Below are 25,046 nucleotides of genomic sequence, written 5' to 3' on the forward strand. Positions count from 1 at the left end.
TTTAATGAAGATATACAATTAATTTGGTTAGATTTGAGCTGTCCGGAGGTCACTTCAAGCAAGAAGGCGATTTTGGAATATCGGTCTAACTTCAAAAAGGTAAGTATCTTGCCTAACCTTGAGTAGGGGATATTCCCCTTAGGCATTGAGTCTTATATGGAAATTGTGTGATTGAAACCCGTGTACACGAGGTGACAAGTACGTATTCGGGCTTATATGTGTAAAATTTATTGGGTTAAAGTCTTAGGCATTTTTGTGTAGTAAATTGGATAATGGTTAGCATTTATTAAATCCTTTATTTGTCATGAATCATTCCTTGTTTGTCGAATTTATTTTTATATGATAATTGGGTGTGATTGTCATTTGAATTTTTATGTGAATTCCGTGAATTTGTTGATTTGATATTTCCTGAAAATAATTATATTATGGATTTTTCATCTGCAAATAATTAATTAAATAAGTTTAAAAGTGGTATTGATATTTTATCAAAAAATTGAGATTAAAGAAGGTGTTGTCCTATGCTGAGTTATTTTTCCATCTATGTTGTTGTTTTTGAGGTTTTATATACGTTGTGTGGAGCCTTGTACAATTTGTTGAGAAATTTATTGATTGTGCTACATCTTTGGAATTTGATTGTGGTTAGTGGGCAAATTGTGATATGAATTGTTGTATTATGTTGTCGTTTAAACACTCTCCTTGATGTTATTTATGCTTCCTACCTTGCTTGTTAATGATATACATGTGCTTGGTAAGGAAGAGTGTAAAGCGCGAAGGGTGATGCCGTGCCATTTGAGAGTGTAAAGCACGAAGGGTAATGTCGTGCCATTTGAGAGTGTAAATCACGAAGGGTGATGCCGTGCTATTTGAGAGTGTAAAGCACGAAGGGTGATGTCGTGCCATTGAGAGTGTAAAGCACGAATGGTGATGCCGTACCATTTCATTTATATTATCAGGTGAGGATGAGAGTAAAAACATAAATGGTGATGTCGTGCCATTATTTTTATATTATCAGATATTCATGGCACGAATGGTATTTCCGTGCAGGCGAGGATAAGAGACATACATTATATTGTGATATCTTTTCGTTATGTGATCATTCAGGCCTTTATCTTCAAATATTATTGTGCACCTATGTTTTCTATGTAACTTGTAGTCGTTGTTACTTCTTGTGTGCCTCCCACTTTATTTCTTTTATTGTTATTGGTATTTCTCCCACCTAGTTGGTATTGTTATATGTATGCACGGTGAGAAAGAGATAAATGCACGAAGGATGTTGTCGTGCCAATTGATTTGATCTACATATATACATTGGGTGAGAATGAGACAAGTGCACGAAGGTATTGCCGAGCCATTTGATGTGATATATTGAATGTATTTCTCACACTAGAAAAGTTAAATGAGGTGTCACATGATGATATTTATTTGAAAGAATTATATTTGAAAGAGATTTATTTGAAAGATATTTAATTGAAAGAATTATATTTGAAGATATTTATTTGAAGGAATTATATTTGAAAGATATTTACTTGAAGAGAGTATATTCGAAATATATTTATTGAAAAGTATTATAACCTGAGGATTATTATTTGAAAAGCATATTGGCGAAAGATTTATATTTGAAGGACTTGATTAATTGGTTGTACTTGTATTTATTATTTATTGAGCAATATTAATAGTGTTCTTGTTGTCCTGCTGTGTGTACCATTGGTTTATTAGTGTTGCCATCATTGTTATTTATTTTCTATTATTTTTGTATACTATATTGCACAAGTTATTAGAGTAGTGAGTGTCTTCAATGTACCTCGTCACTACTCCACTGAGGTTAGTCTTGATACTTACTGGGTACCGAATGTGGTGTACTCATACAATACTTTTGCACATTATTTTGTGCAGAGCCAGGTATACATGAGATATCAGACTCGGACAGAGTTAAAGTGTGATCGCAAGTATTCAAGGTAGAGCTACTTGGTCGTCGCAGTCCCTTGGAGTCTTTCCATTTTTATTGTACTGTTAATTTCTTATTCTGACAGTATTGTACATTCGGTCTCGAGATCATTCCATGTATTCAGTTAGAGTTTGTGACTCAGTATTACCAGTCTTGGGAGGTTGTTTGTTGAATATTTTCGTTGTTAGTGTTGACACTTGTATTGAATAAAAAAATTTAATAAAAATGGCTTGAATTGTTGTTATAATCGGCTTACTTAATCTTAGAAACTATGTACCATCACGACAAAGCACATTTGACCAAAGTTATTTTTCACACACGATCTTCAAAAGAATAGTGATATCAACGTGCAACAGATTCATTCAAGTGATAATATGACTGATTTGTTCAAAAAATCTCTACCAACGTCAACCTTCAAGAAACTAGTATACAAAATTGGGATGCGAAGGCTCAAGGATGTGAATTGATGCTCTCATTGGGAGGAGTTAATATGCGTTGTACTCTTTTTCCCGTACAAGGTTTTGTCCCACTGGGTTTTCCATGCAAGATTTTTAACGAGAAAACCAAAAGCCGTATTTCTAAACATGTGTACTCTTTTTCCTTTTCTAGAATTTATTTCCCACTGGGTTTTATTTTAGTTAAGGTTTTAACGAGGCACGTTATATGTTAAATAAATATTCAAGTGGGAGTGTTATAAATAGAATTGTATTTAAGGTGGATGTCTATATTTTAGAGAGATCTTAGGGTTTTTTACTTGGTGGCTAAGCCACTTTTTTATTATAAATAAAGGTGTTCTATTCCATTGTAATTCATCCCAAATTAATAAGAATTCTCTCTTTCTCTTTCTTTGCAATATTCTTCTTTATTGTTTCATTACATTCTCAAAATAATAACCAAAATATATATATAATTCAGTTGCGGGCTAAGAGTGATCTTTGTACTTATTTTCCTACTAGTTCTTGGACACGTGCGTTGCACATGTATGTCATGCTAATTCATACAAATATTTTTAAAATACTATAATTCATGTGCGGTGATTTGCACAAAAAATGAAGTGAAATAAAAAAAAAACAAGCTCAAATTGATGAATGTGAGCTTATTCAACTGATATTTATTATCATTGCAAAGAATATCATAGTGAAAAGTTATTGTCAAATGAATTTCAAAAGTAACATTAGAATGATGTGCAATTCTTATAATATACCAAGTATTTAACTTGATAATATTCTGTTTTTAATATGGCAACACATGATTTAAATGTGTGCTATGAATGCGAAGTTTCACGTCTTAAAGTTTTGGTCTTCTTTTTTAGAACCGTGGCATCCACCTTTTTACGGTCATATATATGTCACGACCCAATTTCACCTATAGGTTATGATGACGCCTAATATCACAGCTAGGCAAGCCAACTAATACATTAAACATATATTTATTTCTTTAATAATTATCCGAGTAATTAAACTCTTCTTACTTGCAAGAATTAAGAAAAAATATGAATGATTTGATTAATTAAAAATCAAGAAAAATAATTAAATCCAAAATTTTACTATTGTTTGTGCCAAGACCTGGTGTCACAAGTATATGAGCATCTAGTAGATTATACAAAAATTTTAAATACTGTCTGAAATAAAATAGACATAATATAAATACAAAAAAAGGCACTAGTTCCTGCAGAATGACTCAGAAATGCAGCTCACCACTAGGCCTCGGGGTAGCGTGGATGTGCACATGTAGGACCACCCAAAGCACCTATCTCAAGTCTTGCACAAAAAGTGCAGCAAGCGTAGCACGAGTACGTAAACAACGTGTGCCCAGTAAGTATCAAGTCTAATCTCGAAGAAGTAGTGGTGAGAGGTCGACTTTGACACTCACTATGGGCCAATAATATTAAAATAGAAATATTTAAATAAACATGATTTATGTAAATAACAATAATTTTCTTAACAAGCGGAAATAAATAATTCTTTCAAATTCAATAATTTTTAATTTATCAATTAGCTTCACAAGATGCAATAAAATGTCAAGGTATCGTGTAATTATTATTATTAGGCACGATTTCTGTCGAGGTCGTTCGGCCCGGTCCAGAGTGTCATGTACACTGCCGAGGGACATGCGACATGATCCATAGATGCATCTATACTGCCGAGGCGTTCGGCCCGCTCCACAAGAAAGGAGGACATTTTCTTATGAACCTCCGGAATGAGAAGTTATTATAAGGCTAACACATAAAGGTGTACAATTTCTATTGATAGTCAAATAATTTGCACAAAAATTCAAGTATGTGAAATTTCGGTCTTTTACTATTTTCTCTAATAATTTACAATATAATAGTAGTATTTTAATTGAATAAAGGATGCAATTATCATAAGTAGTTCATGATTTGAGTCCTAAACTATCCGAACATAGCATAATTAGTAGCTACGCACGAATTCTCGTTACCTCGTGCGTACGTAGCCCCCTCAATTTGCAACCATTAATAATTTAAATCACATATGGGATAAATTCCCTCTTACAAGGTTAGACAAGAGACTTACCTCGTCTCAAAGTCCACTTCCCGATCACAATGTCGCGTTAAAGTCTCAATTTGATGCCGAAAAATCTGAAACTATCCAAATATTATACAAAATAATTAATACATGCTCAATAATTCGAAATTAGACTATTTAATTAATTACCCGGTCGAAAATGGTAAAATTCCTAAAGTTTATCCCGGGCCCACGTGCCAGGATTCCAGAATTTTTCGGAGAAAAATATTACCCATAATCTCAAGAACTCAAATATACAATTTTTATTCAATTCCATAACCATTTTCGTGGTTAAAATCTCATTTTTGTCAAAACCTAAGTTTTTCATCTAAACCCTTAATTTTCATGATTTACAGGTTATAATCTACCCACAATCTATGTATTTAACTCAAAGTGTGTAGAATTAACTTACCTTCGAGTTGCTAGTTGAAATCCTCTCTCAAAAAGCTCCAAAATCGCCCAAGAATGGAGGAAATATGGGCAAAAATGGCTGAGCCTCGCCCCTTTTAACATTCTGCCCAAAGAACATTTTTGCACCCGCGGAGGGCTAGCCGCACCTGCGAAAAAAGCCTCGCAGGTGCGAGATTTCCCTTCTTGGCGTGGCTCCGCACCTGCGGACAAAGGGCCGCTTCTGCGCATCCGCAGGTGCGCCCATGATTTCGCTTCTGCGCATCCTCCTTCGCACCTGCGTGCGTGCAGGTGCGCCCAAAAGCTCTGCTTCTGCGACTTGTGCCTGCCTCCCCCTTCTTCGCTTCTGCGAACTCACACCTGCCCATGCGCAGGTGTGGTTGCAGCAGAAGCTTGGTGCAACAACTACTCTTCAAAAATTCGAACTTGGTCCGAGCCTCATCTGGTTAACACCCCGAGGCTCCCAGGGCCCCGCCCGAACATACCAACAAGTTTGAAATCATAAAACGGACTCGCTCGAACCCTCGGGACGTGTAAAACAACATAAAACTAAGAATCATACCCCAAACTAAATTGATTCAACTTAAAAATTTTAAATTCTTCAAACTTACTCCGAAATATACTTAAACTACTCGAATGACACCAAATTTTGCATACAAGTCTTAAATCACCATACGGAGCTATTCCTAGGCTCGAAATTTCAAACGGACCTCGATTACTCCAAAACCTACTCCAACCCAAATTTAAAGAACCTTAAAACCTTCAAATAGCTAGTTTTCACTATTAAGCGCCGAAACGCTCACGGGTTGTCCAAAACCCGATTCGAATATACGCCCAAATCCAAAATTATCATACGAACCTATTGGAACCGTTAAATCTCGATTCCGGGGTCGTTTTCTAAAAATGCTGATCAAAGTCAAACTTGCCATTTTAAAGCCAAACTAAGAAACTAAGTGTTTCGATTTCAACTCGAACACTTCCAAATCCCGAACTAACCATCCCCGAAAGTCATAAAGTAGTAAAAGCACATACAAGTAATCTTATTTAGGGAAACGAAGTTTTAGAAGGCAAAACGACCGATTGGATCGTTACAATATACATATATCAAGAAGCTGTTGTCTATGAAAGTAGTGTCTTGTGGAAGTTGTACATTAATTCAATCAGCGTATGCCTTCTTTAAGATAGCTAGTAGATCATTATCAATTTTATGGTGTGTACCTACAAAAGCAATAAGTAATTGTAATAGAGATAATAGTACTTAAATATTAAATTGATGAATATAAATTATAATTAAATGTACATGTACTCGTCTCGTCGTCTGATTCAAAATTATCAAAAAAATATTAGTTAAATTATATAAATATAATTATATTTATGAAATATAGGAAGCATATTCATGTGTCAGATGTTGGCAATTTGACATTTTGGTACTTCCTGAAAAATATAACATTCTATTTTATCAGAAAAATATAATAGAAGAGAAATGTTCCACAATCTAATATGTTCAAAAGTCAATGGCCAAATTGTCAACAAACAATTCAAAGAAGAAACATCTTAGCAATTCAATAAAATTAATTGCAAAAGTATAGACTGTTATCAATTTTGATTCAAGTAACCTGTTAAAAGGATTGTAACACTAAATTAAGCATTAATAGAGAATAATGAATTTGATACCATACCAAATAATAAAGCGTTATAGTTAGACAAAAGATCTTGCTAAAATGTACTTGATGTATATCCGATTAAAAATTTAAAACTAATTTAAAAATTTAAATCAGTACAATTATCAATAAGACTACCAAAACACAATTCTTATACTATTTTATTAGAACATAGATTTTGCTAAGTAAATATGCTAATTTAAAGTAAGATCTATAGTTCTCGGATTCAGCTAATGATGCCCACTTATTAGACATTATCTTTTCGGCAAAGGGCCAAATATACCCATGTACTTTCGAAAATGGTCTAATAATACCTCTCGTTATACTATTGGGCTATATATACCCTTTTCGTCATACTTTGGAACAAATATACCCTTATTTTGGATGGAGTGCCACGTGTCAGCACCAGATGAAAACGACCCATTTTATTTTTTTACCCGATCCTTTTTAAAAAATTCACCACCCGACCCGTTTTAAAATTCAGTTTTTTAAAAGTATATATTTTGTAAAAACTGGAATTTGTTTTTTGTAAAAACTGAAGAAAAAAAAAAGAAATTTGCAAAATATATATTTTTAAGTCTTTTCAGTTTTTTTAAAGTAAGTTTTTTGTAAAAACTGATTTTTTTTTAAAAATGCTTTAAAAACTGGAAAATATATATTATGTGAAAACTGAAGAAAAAAAAAGAAATTTGCAAAATATATATATTTAAGTCTTTTCAGTTTTTTTAAAGTATTATTTTTGTAAAAATTGAATTTTTTTTTTTTTTTAAAACTGAAAAAAAGACTCTCCTAAAGCAGTAGACTACATATGCATTAGTTTTAAAAAAATAGAAATATTTTGCAAAATCTTTTTTTTTCAATTTTTACAAAAACTATACTTTAAAAAACTGAAAAAATTAAAAAATATATATTTTGTAAATTCTTTTTTTTTTTCAGTTTTTACAGAATATATATTTTTCAGTTTTTAAAGCATTTTTTAAAAAAAAATATTTTTTTCAGTTTTATAAAAAAAATACTTTAAAAAAAACTGAAAAGACTTAAAAATATATATTTTGCAAATTCTTTTTTTTTTCAGTTTTTACAAAAAAAAATTCAGTTTTTACAAAATATATGCTTTAAAAAAACTAAATTTTAAAACGGGTCGGGTGGTGGATTTTTTAAAACGGATCGGGTAAAAAAATAAAATGGGTCGTTTTTATCTGATGCTGACACGTGACACTCCATCCTAAATAAGAGTATATTTGTTCCAAAGTATGACGGAAAGGGTATATATAGCCCAATAGTATAACGAAAGGTATTTTTAGATAATTTTCGAAAGTACAGAAGTATATTTGACCATTTGCCGTTATCTTTTTAACAAAAGGAAATATGATTGGTATATCCCTTTATATTAAAGCACACTAAGTGGTCTGGTAGCGTGCTCTAAATTAACATAAACAAAAGTGAATATCTTAATAGCAAAAATCAGGACATACGTAAAATAGCATATTTGCTTGCAACTTAACATTTCTGAATTTTCCTACTTGTTCGCTGCAAACTTCCCTTAAATGGTATAGCGATGCCAAAAAATCAAAACGTCTTCAGAGATGTTTATTGTAATTTTTATAAGTTCACCGAATGTAACAACTTCAAAATATAGATTATATTGATGGTAGTATCTAACGATTACAACTCAAGGAAGTAGAACAACAGTAATGTAAATACAAAATACAGAAGTTAAGTAAGATAGAATAGCACCAAAGAAAGGGATGAGAAGTTAGACTCAGAATTGGGGAGGAGAGGACTCAGATATTTTTTTCAACAGTATTCTCATGCCCTACATATCCCCTGGATCCCAAATATAACTCCCTGATATTCTATTCGGTTGTTTAATCCTTAAGCTTTCTCTTAAATTAGGTGCTGATCCAATAGCCCTAACTGGATCAGTCTTGTTCACAACAGTAGGCTGCTAATATTTTTCAGCAGACACAATAACTAATTAGCAGTCTATTGTGAAACGGATGGGCATTTGTATTTGGTGCAAATAAAGAAAAGGATAATGACAAAGAAACCCAAAAAAATTCTAACACCACTTTGTAGCTTAAGTTAATGGTTGGAGATGAAACACTTTGGTGATGTTAAATATCCAATCCCACGTTCACGGCAGCCATAATACACCATTTATTAGTACCCTAATTAAATAGCCAATTTAATTTTCAGTTCACACAAAATGATCTGGCGAAAGTGTCATACACTTCAGGTAGATGATAATTTAGAGGTATTTTGATCGTTTAGCTTTTAAAGAATATTTTAATAAAATAATTGCGTACTAACATCTTTACGCTTGTAATATAATATGAGGTGATTATAAGAATATATATACCGTTAAGTGTGAAATTTGTTGGCCCAATAACATGTACAAACGTGTGGGTATAGTTCTTTTACAATATTTGATCTATTTGCCCTTCCCTATCACCAAATATTATTTGTACACTCCTTTTTTTCCTCTTCCCTAATAATCCTTAGAAGTCCAAAACAGAGGGAGAGAAAGAAAGAAAGAAAAATAAGCCAAAAATCATGTCTGATGAAGAACACCATTTTGAGTCAAAAGCAGATGCTGGTGCCTCTAAAACTTACCCTCAACAAGCTGGTACCATTCGCAAAAATGGTTATATAGTTATTAAAGGCAGACCTTGCAAGGTTAAAATTTTACCCTTTTACTCTTTTTATTTATTTATTATTAAATCTACTTTGCCCAAGTTCAGATTTTGTGTATGATTCTTGTTTTTGTTTTATGGGATTTGTAATTTTTATACTATTTTGAATGAGGTTATATAGTTTCTTTGTTTTATTATTAAATCCACTTTGCCAAGTTCAGATTTTGTATGTGATTCATGTTTTGTTCATGGGGTTTGTTACTTTTACACTATTTTGAATGATTTCAAACCCTTTTACTGTTTTATTATTAATGGGGTTTATTATTAGATTCACTTTTGAAAGTTCAGATTTTGTATCTAAACCTTGTTTTCTTTCACGGGGTTTGGTTTTTTTGCTCTTTTTGAATGAAGTTTTGGATAAAAATCAGATCTTGATGGATTCTTGCTGCTTGTTTTTACGGATCTTTATTTAAGTGGTATGTAGTTGTAGTTGAAGATAGAAGAAAGGATGTGTTTGAGCTGTTTTTTTTTTGACAAGACAAATAAATTTCATTCATATCACACCAAGTTGGTTTAGAAAAAAAATGTCTAGTTAGCTTAAGCCTTAACCACAATTATCTACTAAACTACCCTAATGATATTACACATGGATAGTTTCTCTTCACATCAAAATAAGGAAAGGGTGTGTTTGAGCTGTGACTTTTAAGTCCTCATTTATTTGATTTTTGTGTATGCATACGTAGCTTAGACAATGGTAAGTTTCTTTTTTTTTGGTCCACCAAAACTTAGGCAGATTGGGAAGAATCACCTAGCTTTTTTTGTCTCTATCTTATTTGAACCCTAGTCTCTGTTTTCTTAAAAAGGAAAATTTAAAATATACTAATGAAGGTACCTGAATAGTAATGCTATTGCCCGATATCACTGTTTTTGTATTTTTCTCGCTTTAGCTATAGTTGGTACGAGTCAAAAGGTTGAACCTTTACAAAACCTTTTGAGCTATGTTGCTCGGACTCTCTGAACATGTTGTCGGGTGCGTGCCGGATCCTCCAAAAGTGGTGCATTTTTGGAGGATCCAACATAGGTGCACCATCATTTTGGAGAGCCTGCGCAACATAGCTTTTGAGGATAAAGGGTATTCACCTTAACACAAAAGATTACTGTGTAGCTTTATAGAAGATGTATGACAAAATTTTAATGGATAGGATCAGTTTGGTGACTAACTGCGTAGTTCAATACAGTAGCTCTTTGTTTAATCTAATTTCAACTTCTTTGAACTCCTTTAGTAGGTAGCTTCTCCCTGAATCCAACTTGGGGTCTCCTTTTCTTTGGAGTTAAAGTGAACTTTGTTGCGCTCAATTATCCTTTCTGCCTTTTGGGTACCATTATTTTTTTCATAATTCCTAACTCCGGGCTTGAAAAATTAAAAACGAGAATACTATAGACTTCACCTAACTTATGTTTACCCCTTTTGTGTTCCTTAATCTGATGAAATGCGAGGGAACAGGAGATATCTTCTTGTTTAAAATATGACTTCTGTTAGTACGATATCATCATTGTATCAGCTGAAATAATGCATCACTCAGTAATCTTTGATCTTTCATCACAAATGGGTATGTTCATTTATTTGATCTTTGACGATTGTCCTTTTATACGATGCTAATCTTGAACAGGTTGTTGAGGTCTCCACTTCAAAAACTGGCAAGCACGGACATGCAAAATGTCACTTTGTGGCAATTGATATTTTCAATGGAAAGAAGCTTGAAGATATTGTTCCTTCCTCCCACAACTGTGATGTAATACAGTGTTTCTTGCTCTCTTTTATTGTGTATGCTCAGTTTGCCAATGTTAGAAGTTTGATTTTGTCTGATCTTTTTCATGTTTTCCACAGGTGCCCCATGTTAATCGTACCGACTATCAGCTGATTGACATCTCTGAAGATGGTTTTGTAAGCATTCTGTTACCTATTATATGAACGTGTAGCCGTCATCCTATAACTGGGGCAAAAACTTTTAAAAGATAATGCAACATAGTTTTGATTGATGACCTTTTGCATCATTTTGTATATCTGTGGTAGCTTAGTCGTAGCTTCCTAATGAAGTTGAGACTCATTTTTCTTTTCTACCTCAGGCGGAAGACAAACCTTTTCTTCTCCAAAATTTAATACTAAAACCAAAGACTTGAAATTAAGATGATGTCTCATTCAAACTGTCTTGAACTCGAGTTTCTTCCGCTAATTCTTTCTTCAACTCTGTTTCTAGTGTTGTAATTTGTTCATTTCTTTGCCAGGTGTCTCTTCTTACTGAAAATGGAAACACCAAAGATGACCTCAGGCTTCCCACCGATGAAAACCTGCTGAACCAGGTACACGTTTTGGACAAATATAAGACGAAGAACCTTTATTTTCTCGTTTTTTCATGCACAATATCTGAGTAAAGTTGTCAACTTGTTATAGGTTAAAGGTGGATTTGAGGAAGGAAAGGATCTTGTGTTGTCTGTGATGTCTGCAATGGGTGAAGAGCAGATTGCTGCTGTGAAGGACATTGGTACCAAGAACTAATCGCTCATTCTGCATCATAAATAATTGCTTTAGCCAAGACATTTTATATCTTATCGTCGTACTTTGATATCTGTTTATCGTGAACTCACCTTATATCCATTGGCATGTCTTGAATGGTATGTCTGGTAAGGCAAAGAACTGGATTTGATAGCAGAATTAATCTACATGAATGTCACTTTTTATTGGTTTCATTCATTATGGGGCTATATTGTTCTTAGTGGTGCATCCATATAACATGTTTCTGAATCTTTAAGCTTCCTAACCAAGATAATCACTTTTAATTCTAGCTTTTTAAAGTTCTTTTTGAGGGGTGATTCAGTTTGAAAGATGTCCAAATGTGGTGATACAATATAAAGTAGGGCGAGTTCGCCTCTGTACTATATCTTAAATTGAACTATCTTGCCACCCGTTCTACTTTTGGTGTAATCACACATTATCATTATGAAAAAGTATTGTTTTTGCCCTTGATCCCTATCGGAGCTTCAATTTGAAGAAATTTTAAACCACAACCAATAGTAGAGGGGTACATTTGTGACTATGCCCTACTTTATATTGTAGGCATGTTTGATCTTGTAGAAGAATATTACTTTTATTTGGTACGTTTTGACTTTTCACGCCCCTTAAGAAATAATAAATGAAGTGCATAATTTACTATGATATCCATATTAATTGATACATATTTTATTGAATTTGAGAAAATGATTTGAAATGAGTAATAAATACTGCGAGTATTAACAGAAATTTTTTTTTGTCTTCTCTTGATATGCGTAAAGTGACAAGTAAAAATGAAAATTTATTTTTAGTATACCTGCCAAGTAAAAGTGAACGGAGGGAGTAATTCTTTAGCAAGGTACTGGGGGTTTCAACTATGTTGTGACTATGCCTTTCCTGAGCCGAGAGTCTATCGAAAATAATTTTTTTACCTCTACAAGGTAAGGGTAAGGTTTGTGTACACATCACCATGTCCAGATACCACTTATAGAATTACAGTGGGTTTATTATTATTGTAGCAAGGTACCGGAGGTTGGTTCAGAATCTCATTATGCCATAGCATTTTGGTTGATAAATTAATTGCAACAAAAAAAAAAATTTGAATCATACAAGTGGGGTTTGGGGAGGGTAATATGTACGCATACCTTACCGCTATCTTATGAAGGTAGAGAAGTTGTTTCTGATAGATTTTTCGGCTCAAGAACAGCGAAAAGGATGATAAATTAATTGCCATGATGATATTTCTTCTTCAAAAGCTAAAAGCAATATGTTCCATATTTAGTATTAAATGGGTATTATTCTTTAGTTCTTTTCTTGCCTTAATGACTATTCAAATATATATGAATTTTGCTGCTTTTTTTCTTCACTTGATGTGGTTGAAATAAAAAAACGAGGTGACATTTTTCAACTCATTTTTTTTTTTTAATAAAAGCCAACTTTGAATAGGTTGGTTATGTCATATCTATTAGATGAATCCATACTAACTCGTCTAAGAATATTAGCCAAACCACATATTTGATACCCATAATTGGATAATAGTAAGCGTTGCACCAAACCTCGGGCTTAACTATAGTTGCTCGATCGATGATCTACAACTTTTCCCATAGTCTCGGAATTGTGTCTTGATTTCTATATGTGGAATATAAGGGACTAGTTTCTATAGAGATTTTCCTTTTTCTAATTTCATGCCTTTGGTGTAAATTAAGATTGGAGAATAATTAGAAAAATATTGGCATCGATTTATATATTTGTAAAGATACCAGCCAACAAGATCCGTTGTAGTCTAGTTGGTCAGGATACTCGGCTCTCACCCGAGAGACCCGGGTTCAAGTCCCGGCAACGGAACACCCTTTTTCTTTTAATTATTATTTTTCTGTCGTGAAAGCTATTCATCTTTTTATTTGTTTTTAAAGGAAATAGGAAATGGGCATGAAACTTTAAATAAAAAATGCATATATAACTTAATAACATTCTTGCACCGTAAATTATTGTTATATTGTATTTAATAGAATCCGTATAAATAAGCTAACTTACAATGGTCACCATAAAAAAATTAAAACTTTACTGATTATTGCTCAAATTTCTGAATTGTTCTATACAATTCTATGTAATGAATTTAAACATATTCTTGACATGTTCAAACGCTATAAATTTTTCAAATTTTGAGAATCTATACAATCAAGAAAGCTGAACGTGCTAACCACTTGAGCAACCTTATATTGTCACGTGTCTGAGTAACTAAATACCCCTAATTAGGTGTATTTTATATTAGTGAATTGATTAGGTGGATAATAGTCCTAAGACAAAGAACATGCAGTAACTGGAAACAAACCATTTGTATTTAAGATAAAACCTTGATCAAAACTGGACAAATATTAGGTCTTGTTCTCTTTGTCATTTAATTCAAATCCCCTTGATAATAAATGCTTAAAATATTAGGTGCAGGGACTTGCAAGTTTAGCTAAGCGACAGAAGTAACTCATTTGCTGGGAAAGAAAGCAAATTATATTGGTAATAGCATAAAAGGAAACTATGAAATCATTTCTTAGTATAATTTGTTTCAAAACCTGCCGCTGATAAATGTTTGGTATTTAAGTGGAGAAGGGTAAAGGCGCAATGTGACCAGGAAGTCACGGGTTCGAGCCATGAAAATAGCCTCTGTAGGGGTCTGTCCCTTCCCCGGACCCCGAACATAGCGGGAGCTTAATGCACCGGGAAGCTCCTAAAATTACGCATACCTAGACTCATGATGGAGCTTCATTTCATCCAAATTCTCGGCTGGCTATTTCAAAATCGTCTATACATTTAGAGGAAACAACATAGTGGCACTCTTTAGCAAACTTGCGATTCTCAGCTGATTTCTTCTCGATTATCAAAAAGAAAAAAGAAAATAATAAAACAAATGCTTAAAATAGTAGGTGCAGGGACTAGCAAATTGTAGCTAGAAACAAAAGTAACTCATTTGCTGGTAAGAGAAGCAAATTATATTGGTGACAGCATAAAAGGAAACTGTGAAACCATTTCTTAGAATAATTTGTTCCCCATCTACCATTTCAAGAATTGAGGACCTACAAACAGTTGGTGAAGAAGAAAAACTATGTCCATAAAGATTTAAATGATTCAATAACATTGAGACAAAGTAGGACATATTAAAAAATATGGGCCTCAACAGTTGGTAAACTTGCCTTGAACATTGGAAACAAACTTAAAAATCCATCCCCGTTGCTATGAAGATAGTTCTCAGTTGTCAAATCTATTTTTAGCTGTCCACCACAGTTTTTGAGACATTAACAGATAGCATTAGGTCCCTACATGTTCATGTATGATGTAATTCCAAGTACAACAATAACCGGAAACAGCCTCTTGCAGAATTGCAGGATAAGGGCAATCGACTCTTGTGGTCCGGTACTTCCCCGACCCCGTACATAGCGGGAGCTTAGTGCACCAGGCTGCCCTTTACTTAGGCGCACGTCACGAGTTCGAACTTTGTCATAGACAAAAGCTTGGTATTTAAGGGGATAAAGGGTAAAGGGACAAACCAATTATCCCCTGAATTTCGAACTATGTGCCAGCTGGCCTGGTGTTTAAGTAGAAGGATAGAGGGGCTGGCTAATTATCCATTGAGTTTCAAACCGTATGCAATCTGGCCCTCGAGGATATCTCGGTTATTAAAAAACACCAATCATACTTTTGTTAGCTGTCCAGCAAACAGGTTATGATGGTTGCAATGTAAGAAGAAGCAACACTTTTATCTTTCTAAAACTCATACATTTATAGACATGAAAATAAGTTACCACTAGTTAATCTTGATCTGGTAACCTAGAAATCTTAATAATCTATTATGCATAGATATTTAACTCATTTCTGTACACAACCAGTTCTGCTGCTAATCTATGTGAACTTAACCCGTTGTTACAAGTCTTGTATCGCTGAATATGTGTTAAGCGATGCAAAGTATGCTTACACGAAGATAAAAATCACTCAGAGGAGAAACTCAAGTCGTCGATAGATCTACATATCTCTGCTTCAATGGCTTCATCGACTTTTATTGCTTCAGTTTCATCTTTGTTTGAATCCTTCTCTTTAGCTTCAGCAGATTCGACACAGTCGTGAAATCTGAAGCAACTAATAAGATGGTCATTTGTAATACCAGCAACCTGCATGAAAGAGTAGACCACAGTAGGTCCCACGCCCCGAAAACCTCTCCTTATTAGATCTTTGCTAATCAAATCCGCTTTGGCCGTCTTCACTGGCACCTGACGAGGATATCTAAATCCGCTTACTATTGGCTTGTTGTTCACAAAGCTCCAGATATACTTGTCAAATGATCCAAATTCATCTATAACCTGACACAAGCAACACAAAATTAATTTTAACGCCAATTTCAAATAAGTTGCTATTTTAGCTTGTGTTTCACAAAACATCGTTATTAAACCGCACATTGGCATTAAGGAGAGGAACCACTAGGTAGCACCAGCTGCCACTATTTTATAGTTTAAAATATTAAGGTAAGACTTACTCCAGTGAACTTGCCAGTTGTTGATACAGATCAAAACAAATTGACTTATCAACAGGACCACTATAAATTATTTCTCTACCTAATCCAATTGATCAATAAATGATTGAATATCCCTAGAAGTAACAAGATTATAGAGAGTGGTCCATGAAAGCCAAAGACACCCGATATAATCATAACTTTGATCACAAACTAGCTAAAAACTACATTCACACTGTGATTCTTTTTTAGAGTTGGTCAGTACATATAAATTGAAACTCATATAGGTGTTTATGCTAAATACTTGATATTAGCCATAGTACGCTAAATATATTAGTAAATGACAGACATGGAATCGAAGAAAACTGGAAGAGGTGTTCACTATTGCTAACTGAATAAAGAGTAAATATACCTTCGACATTTGACGGGCATTTTCAATTATGGCTCGGAGTTTAAGTTCTGATAATAGTGAGCATGCTGTACTTCCAGGAGCTAAAATCTTCTTTTCATTTAACTTGGCCGCTACTATGGGATCAAAATCTGTGAATACTTCTCTGCATCATGAATTTTTTTATTTATTAAAAGTGATGGAAAACTCGGTATAGTGAGGAAAGGCAATACAAAAAGGAACGCGCAAGACAAAACATAGCATACCACTCTAGCACAGAAGAGAAAACTAAGGCAAATCTTATGCTTTTCGGGGTGAAGAAATAAGACTTTCCTCTATCAAAATAAAGAACTAATTCCAAAGAGAGTACCTGAATATGTGCCTTTTGCAAAGAATGGAAGGCCATGAGAGTTCAGCCAATGCCCCGCAAAGAACAAGGAGCTCAAATAGTTTCCTGCAATATTCAAAAAGAATTAGTAACTATATTCTGTGTAAGAATGCTCTGAACAAGAATCTGGCAACTTACTTGTCGTCATGGACGGGAACTCCCCATTCTTCATCATGGAAATCAGCATAAGACGGATCTGGTTAAAGAAGAGACAATATAAGAAACTACAAGCTCAAAGTGGTAAGGGTGGCTAGTGTATATATAGCTTAATATGGAACTTAATCCTCAGTTATATACTCCCAAACATATTTAAAATTCTCTGCAGCTTTATTCAAGCAGACATTTCTCTATGCTGATACTTAATACCACATTTCCATTTTTCACAATGAAGCTAAAAAGACAACAAAGTTTGGGACAAGTGAAACTGAAACAAACTACACAAAGTCAAGTAACAGTAGTCTTGTAGGAACAGCATATAACACTTCATGTCTCACACTAAAATGAGCGGTAAGAGGCAGCAAAAAAACTCTTACCAATTTATGTTACTGACAGCTTATTCTGCAGTTTGCATAATATGCATATAAAGTCTTAAAAATGCATAAAAGGTAGAACTCAATGATCAAATTAATGATCTAGAGCTTCGAAATAGAAGTAGCAACAGTAATTCTACAGAGTAGAAAGACAGTCTAGAGCCCTCATAGCAATTAAGCTGCATAATGTAAAGATATACTTGCCTCCATGCAGTAGTACTGAAGATAAAAGATAAAGATAGTAAGGTCTTGCTATAGCCAATTCGTATATTGTGCAGCAACAGGATTTTATCTTAAACTCAAAGAATAAGCTCCTTACAATAGTCCCGGCATCTTATCATAAATTCATATCTAACAAGGTTTCACATCATGAAAATATTTCAATCGCACATAAAGTTGTTCCAAGTTCTACAATTTTTCTTCTTCAAACATCTTTTATAGGTTCCGCCCATTCTTGGAGTCCTCCAAAAGTGATGGTTAAAAAGAGCAGGAAAAATCAAGCTATCCCGCCACAATAAGCATTACTTGATTAACCTTCCAATGATAATTGCTTACAGTTTGAACATAATAATAGCAGAAGCAGATTAAAGAATCAAAATCTGTATGTCCTAAATTCTTAAAAAAGAACAACAAAGAACACACCTGTATTAGGTGTCACCCAGCCACATTTTTTCTTGGATTGCAAACCGTCAATTGAAGAGTCTGATATATCATCCGAAACAATCCTTTTGGACTTCGACGCCAACTGCTTCCTTCTACTTGAGGTACTACTCATTCTATATATCCTACCAGTTGAAGCACTACTATGAAATGAATCCGTCGAGGCATCAGAAGAACACGAAGCACTGAGCGACAGGTTGGAATATAATGACTCCTGTCGCCGAAGTATTGAAGGAACATCAAAGGAATGCAATGAAGGCGATGGTTGGTGACCATTCTTATCCTCCATCTCAACCTCCTCTTTTGACTTCACTGCCTTTCTCGTAGGTTTCGAAACAGATTTTCTTGAACCAGGTGACCTCAGTGCCTTATTCCCAGCAAGTCCAAGAACTGGCCTTGCTTCTGAATCAGCTGCATTCATCGACCTTACCCTTGAAGCCCCTGACATTGAAATGAAAACTCCCCTCTGCTTCTGCCACTTAAGTTCAACTTCAGGCTTCGAAATCCTCAAAATTTCAAAGTCTCAAAATTGCTAATTATAAGAACCACTCAAGATCTTACAAATTCACACATTGCTAAAAACCCTGCAAAAGTCCAACAAATAACACCTCATAATGCTTCTGAATCCTATCCAAATCACAATATCTCTCTTATAACCCTTCAACCCCAGAAGCATAAAACTTGCATTAGATAAACATCTTGTAACAAATCCAACAAAAACGCAAAAAACTCTCATGTCAATATTGACTCTCAAATTGCAAAAATTTCAATAAAGGTTCAACCTTTTTCATAAACCACTCAAAACCCACAATTTATTTCCCCTCAAAATTCAATCTTTAAGGCCCATCCAAGTTAAAACACTCAAAAAACATCCACATTCTACCAATGAAATGTCAACTATTGACCCACAAATGCAAAGTTCAACATAAAGATCAACCTTTAACTTAAACCACTCACAAACCCACAAATTATTTCCCCTCAAAATTCAATCTTTAGAACCCATTTAAGCAAAAAGTTCCAAAAACATCCACATACTTGAAATGACATATCAATCTCGACTCTCAAACTGCAAAAATCTCAATAAAGGTTAAACCTTTTTTATAAACCACTCAAAACCCATAATATATTTCCCCTAAAAATTCAATCTTCAAGACCCCATCAAAGTTAAATCTCTCAAAAACATCAACATATCCAAGAATTCAAATGCATAAAAAAATCTTATCTGCCTTTGACTAAACAAAAGCTTCCAAGACACACATTTTAAATTAAAAAAATATTTACTTCATAAAAATATGTAGAGACAGCTAAGCCAAGTAAAAGTATTATTGGAATAAGAATGAACCTTGAAAAGTAGATATTCCATTGAGCATTTTCTTTATTTCTTTTAGCAGGGATGAACTGAGACTTTGTCTTTTCAGAGCTTCATTATTCTGTGAAGGAACAAAAGCTGTTGTTCAGTGATACTAATGATGTTTTTTTTTTTCTCTCTCTCCTTTTCTTTATTTCTTTTGTTTTTCTTTAAAAAGATTATATTTATGGGAATGTAGAGAGAGAAAAAAAGGAAATGTAGGAAATGCGATGGGGTTTTTGATCTGGAAATAGAAAGGGAGTTGTTTGTTGCGAGTTAAGAGAGAGAGAGAGAGAGACAAGTACTGTGTGTGTTGATTTGGGGGGTGATGAAGATCTGAGAACCGGTTTAAACTCTGAACTGACAGAACAGTTGGATTGGTAACCAGCTTGGCCGGTTTAGGTGTTTTGAGGCAAAAGAAACAACAATAAGTAATAAGAATTTATAAATAATAAAATATAAAAGTAACACTAATACTATTAATATAGACTTAACTTTCTCGCCTAATTCTTGACACTCGCTGTGTCACGACTCAATTCTCGTTCCGTAAGATATCGTGACGGCACTTAATCTCTACGATTAGGTAAGCCTAACAAAGATGTGGAAATAACAAAAGTGAAAGCAAAACTTAATAACTAATTGTAACAGATAACTAAATAACTGATAGCAATGCCGCTTGGCATTTACAACAACCAACACTCTAATAATACACAGTATTCCCAAAATCCGGAACATCATAAGTCACAAACTACACGAGGAAACTAGTATCTCTATACACCGGAGTCTAATGAAAAGTAGTAAGGAAGGTAAATGACATAGGAGGGAGGGAATAGAGGGGGGACTCCGAGGTCTGCGGATGCGGAAGATATACCTTGAAATCTCTGTAAAGTAGCAAGCACTCTTAGCTAGTAGCGGGGCTGATAAAAAGTACCTGGATCTGCACACAAAACATGTACAGAAGAGTAGCACGAGTACACCACAACGGTACCCAGCAAGTGCCAAGCCTAACCTCGGTAGAGTAGTGACGAGGTCAGGTCTGGGCCCTACTGGGATATAATAATAAGACAAATGATAAAATAAAATGAAATAAAATGGAGAATTTAACAACAAGAATTCACAGAGAAACAATAACACAAGAACAATGTGATAATAACAGGGGCGCTCCCGAGATACCGTCTCGTAGTCCCAAAAGTAAATGTGCACGGAGATCTCCCGATGAACAACCTCGTAGTCTCAAAAGTAAATGTTCATGGAGAACTCCCGAGGTACCGCCTCGTAATCTTAAAAGTAAATATGCAGGAGGAACCGCGTCGTAGTCTCAAAAGTAAATATGTAGGGAGAACTCCCGAGGAACCGCCTCGTAGTCTCAAAAGTAAATATGCAGGGAAAACTCCCGAGGGAGGAACCGCCTCGTAATCTCAAAAGTAAACACACAGCTCAAACCGGTAATACAACAATTAATAGCAAGATTTCTACGGTTATATTGATAAAGAACAAGGAAAAGCAGAAAATCAACTAGGCATGCTTCACAGAGTTCAAATAAGCAATTAAAGCACGTAGACATGGGATATTAGACTAAGCAGGATAGCTACACATATTGGAATAATTAAATTAAGAATGAAAAATATGCTAATACTTATTTAAACGGTATAACTCAATTTAAAGGAAAACAGATTACTACTCAGTAAAATAAATCGGGTTTTACAATATATAGCACGTGTACGTACTCGTCACCTCACGTACACGCCGCTCACATATCACAACAATACCAAATCATAAGGGTATTTTCCCTACACAAGATTAGGCAAGCCACTTACCTCGAACCAAGCTCAAATCAATCAGTAACAATACTTTTTTCACCAATATCCGACTCTGAATGACCCAAATCTAGCAAAAATCAATTACATATCATAAATATAACTATAAGAAACTAATCTAATTAATGAAATCAAAGCTAAGGCAAGAAATTAGAAAATTACCCCAAAAAGTCTCCCCCGGACCCACATCTCGGAATCGGGTAAAAGTCACAAAATATGAACACTCATTCACTCACGAGTCCAACCACACCAAAATTAGCCAATTTCGATCACAACTCGACCTTCAAATCCCCAATTTATAGTTTATCAAGTTTCTATAATTTTTCCCCAAAATTCCATCTCAAAGTACTAATTAAATGATGAAATCAGTAATATATTCATGTATATTAACCAAATCCGAGTTAGAATCACTTACCCCGATGAATTTCTTGAAAAACCCACGAATAATCGTCTCAAACCCAGCTCCCAAAGTCAAAAAATGCAATAATACCCTAAACCTCGGTTATATAGTACCCAATCTGACCTCATAATGTGCGGTCCGCACAATTCCAAGTGCGTTCGCACATCCAAGCTTCTGCGGTCGCACAAAAAATGTGCGGCCGCACTTCACAGCCTCTCACTACTAGGCTTCAGTAAATTGGCCATATTTTTCTCTACAAATGTTCAAATGATGATTTCTTACTTTTCTAGAAACTAGACACGAAGAACTACAACTTTTATTTTTGAATCATCTCCAAATTCCTTGTAGATCAAAAGATATAAGCTTCCGAAATCAGACTAGAGAACCTGCGAAAATCATCAAAAGTGCGGCCGTAGACAAAATTGTGCGATCCACACTTTTACTCTGCGGTCCGCACTTTTTCGTCTGTTGCAGCACTTTTTCATCTGCTACAGCACTCAAAAATGTGTCTCAGCACATGGAATTGTGCGATCCACACTTTCAATATTCCAGAACAACATCAGAGTGCCGAAATGTCCGGACTCGCTCAAAACTTACCCCGAAATACATCCGAGGTCCCCGAGACCTCAACCAAACATACCAACAAGTCCTAAAACACCATACAAAATTAGTCGAGCCTTCAAATCATATCAAATAATTCTAAAAACACGAATCACCCTCCAATCCAAACTTTAAAAACTTGAAACTTCAAATTTCTACATCCGATGTCGAAACCTATCAAACCACGTCCGTTTGACCTCAAATTTTGCACACAAGTCATATTCAACATTACAGACCTACTACAACTTTTGGAATCAAAATCCGACCCCAATATCAAAAATTCCTCTTCTGGTCTAAATCTCAAAAAATTTGATTTTTCGCCATTTCAAGCCTAAATTAGTTATAGACCTCCAATTCACAGTCCGGATACGCCCCTAAATCCAAAATCATCCAACGGAACTAACAGAACTGATGAAACTCTATTCCGGAGTCATCTTCATATAATTTCGACTATGGTAAAAATTCTAAGACTTAAGCTTCCGTTTAGGGACTAAGTGTCCCAAAACACTCTGAAACTACAATGACAACCTCCCGGTAAGTCATATAAGCAGAAAAGGTACGGGAAAAATAGTAAATATGGGATCAGGGCCATTACTCTCAAAACGACCGGTCGGGTCGTTACACACACCCTTCTATTAAGGGTCTTGTCCTCGGTAAGCTAAAGAACCAGCATGACCTAGGTAAGCTGAAGAATATTTCTTGTCTAATCACATATCTAAAATACTTCTTTGGCCTATATCTACCTCTCCTAAGACCCGCCACGATCAACCTCTCGCACCAGCTCACTGGGACATCTGTGCAGTGAGCAGACTGCACATATTGATACTACTCAATTGAAATGAAAATATTAGGGGGTGGCAAACGGGCGGGTCAGATCGGATATGGGCGGGTCAAAACGGGTAATGCAAAAAATGAATAAATTATCCGGTCCGGGACATATTTAATATGGATAAAAGTTATATGTAAAAGTTAAACTTATTAATTATCCATTAGTTATCCATTTTCTAAGTGGATAATATCGTTCTTATCCATATTTAATCCGTTTTTAAATAATTCATTATCCAACCCATTTTTAATGATAATATGGGTGGATAACTGTTCATTTTAACTATTTTGCCACAACTAGAAAATATTAAGAGTAGAAAATGTTCAACATAACATTAATAGACTCTTACCAATAGATTTCAAACTTATTTATACTATATTTAGTGCAATTGTGATAAGAGTCTTAACCTTTGTGATACTTACTTAGTTCCTATTTTGATATCTTTACACTTACATTGGGACGGTTTCATTGATATTCATATATGGACTTCAATGGTCATATTGCAACTTAATAATTCATGAGATAAAAAATGTAAATCTTTAAAGTTTTGGTTTAATTGATATTCATTATAACCAATAATTTGGTTGTTGATTTGAGTAAAAAGCCGTAAACCCCATTTATTGTTAACTATATACTAACAAAAAGGAAAAAGAATACTATGAACGAAACTACGTAGTGCGTACAATGGGAAGATTTAATCTAATTGAAAATTGCAACAAAAAACTTAATTAATATTAGTAACTAGAGTGTGCAGGTCAAATTATGTTATGTATGCGTAAAATATCGAGAAGATGATAAAAGGAAAATCCTTTTCTTGAAGAAACTGATTTGAGGAATGCTTTTATCGTTTAAATGCCCTTTTTTAAAAAAATCATCCGATAGACGAAGTTTACCATTACAATTAGTTTAATTGGCGCCAGATAAGCCTCTTTAATGCGTCAAACGGGAAGAAACCCTATCTTATGGCTCGAACTCGAAACTTTAATTAAAAGTGTAAGAATTCTAAATATTCCGGCATACGACTTAGTGATTAAATAACTTTTTTCTAGTAATTCTTTTTCAAAAACATTCGTTACTTTATAAAAGTCAAGCTAAACTAGGGCGTCCTGCAATCGTTTTAAGGTCTATTATTGTTTTTCATACAAGAAATATAACATTTTTGAAATATAGCTTCTTCTTCTTCTTCTTTTTCAAGTTTAGGATTAGGATTTTTCTCTACAAGCTAGGTATCTCCTTTTCCATTTGGTCCTTAATTATGGGATCCAACATTTCTTGCTTGCTATGCATGTCCATAATAAAACGCTATAACTCGATCCCAAGCAAGTTAAAGTTTGTTATATAAATCTTCATTAATCATATCGGTTCATTTAAGTCATTTTGGAACAATATTATACAAAATTAAAACAAAAATAAAAATAGAAGCAAAAATTAAATGTACTATAGCTAGACGTTTTATATAATATCTACTAACATATACTTCTCTAATAGAACTAAAATCAAATAGATTAAATTTGATATAACTAGACAGATGAAATGTCACGACCCGAAATCTCACATGTCGTGATGACGCCTATCTCAATACTAGGCAAGCCGACAATCTCAATAAACCACCATATCTTTTAAGTTTGAAAATATAATATCTAAATTCAGCAGAAGAAAACTCACAAATACATATATAAACACTCCTAAAATCCGGTGTCACTGATTACATGAGCATCTAAATGAATACAAGGTCTGACTGATAAAATCACTGTCTGAAAATATAGAACAATACAATAACTAAAAAGGAAGGGAGCCAAAGTCTGCGGACACCAAGCAACTACCTTGATAATCTCCACAGAATAAATTCCGAAATCTAGCAACCGCCGTAT

At 34.3% G+C, this 25,046-nt stretch overlaps 2 protein-coding genes and 1 non-coding gene across 3 annotated transcripts; 2 read left to right on the forward strand and 1 right to left on the reverse strand.

Annotated features, from left to right (window-relative positions):
• The first annotated feature begins 8,918 nt into the window (after positions 1-8,918).
• LOC107788880 (eukaryotic translation initiation factor 5A-1/2-like) lies at positions 8,919-11,927 on the forward strand. The gene is made up of 5 exons (XM_016610612.2): positions 8,919-9,218; positions 10,846-10,968; positions 11,064-11,120; positions 11,462-11,536; positions 11,628-11,927. The coding sequence occupies exons 1-5, from the start codon at positions 9,096-9,098 to the stop codon at positions 11,730-11,732; spliced, it is 483 nt and encodes a 160-aa protein (XP_016466098.1). The 5' UTR covers positions 8,919-9,095; the 3' UTR covers positions 11,733-11,927.
• Positions 11,928-13,495: 1,568 nt separating this feature from the next.
• On the forward strand, positions 13,496-13,568 carry TRNAE-CUC (transfer RNA glutamic acid (anticodon CUC)). Its single transcript has one exon. It is a non-coding gene; the product is annotated as a tRNA-Glu (tRNA).
• Positions 13,569-15,493: 1,925 nt separating this feature from the next.
• Positions 15,494-19,852, reverse strand: LOC107788881 (uncharacterized). Its single transcript, XM_016610613.2, has 6 exons — positions 19,527-19,852; positions 18,167-18,768; positions 17,133-17,190; positions 16,977-17,060; positions 16,631-16,772; positions 15,494-16,069 (listed from the first exon to the last, which is right to left on the reverse strand). Exons 2-6 carry the CDS (start codon positions 18,630-18,632, stop codon positions 15,701-15,703), a joined length of 1,119 nt encoding a protein of 372 aa, XP_016466099.1. The 5' UTR covers positions 18,633-18,768; positions 19,527-19,852; the 3' UTR covers positions 15,494-15,700.
• Between the last annotated feature and the right edge of the window lie 5,194 nt (positions 19,853-25,046).

Source organism: Nicotiana tabacum, chromosome 21 (genome assembly GCF_000715075.1).
Source record: "Nicotiana tabacum cultivar K326 chromosome 21, ASM71507v2, whole genome shotgun sequence".
NCBI lineage: Eukaryota > Viridiplantae > Streptophyta > Magnoliopsida > Solanales > Solanaceae > Nicotiana > Nicotiana tabacum.

Bases quoted from the DNA above. Each gene is read 5' to 3' on its own strand.
- LOC107788880 (XM_016610612.2), top strand. From the start codon at position 9,096: ATGTCTGATGAAGAACACCATTTTGAGTCAAAAGCAGATGCTGGTGCC. The intron at 9,219-10,845 runs GTTAAAATTTTA...AATCTTGAACAG, and splicing joins TTAAAGGCAGACCTTGCAAG to GTTGTTGAGGTCTCCACTTC. The intron at 11,537-11,627 runs GTACACGTTTTG...AACTTGTTATAG, and splicing joins ATGAAAACCTGCTGAACCAG to GTTAAAGGTGGATTTGAGGA.
- LOC107788881 (XM_016610613.2), bottom strand. From the start codon at position 18,632: ATGTCAGGGGCTTCAAGGGTAAGGTCGATGAATGCAGCTGATTCAGAA. The intron at 17,061-17,132 runs GTAAGTTGCCAG...TGAATATTGCAG, and splicing joins GTTCCCGTCCATGACGACAA to GAAACTATTTGAGCTCCTTG. The intron at 16,070-16,630 runs GTATATTTACTC...TGCTTGTGTCAG, and splicing joins ATGCCCGTCAAATGTCGAAG to GTTATAGATGAATTTGGATC.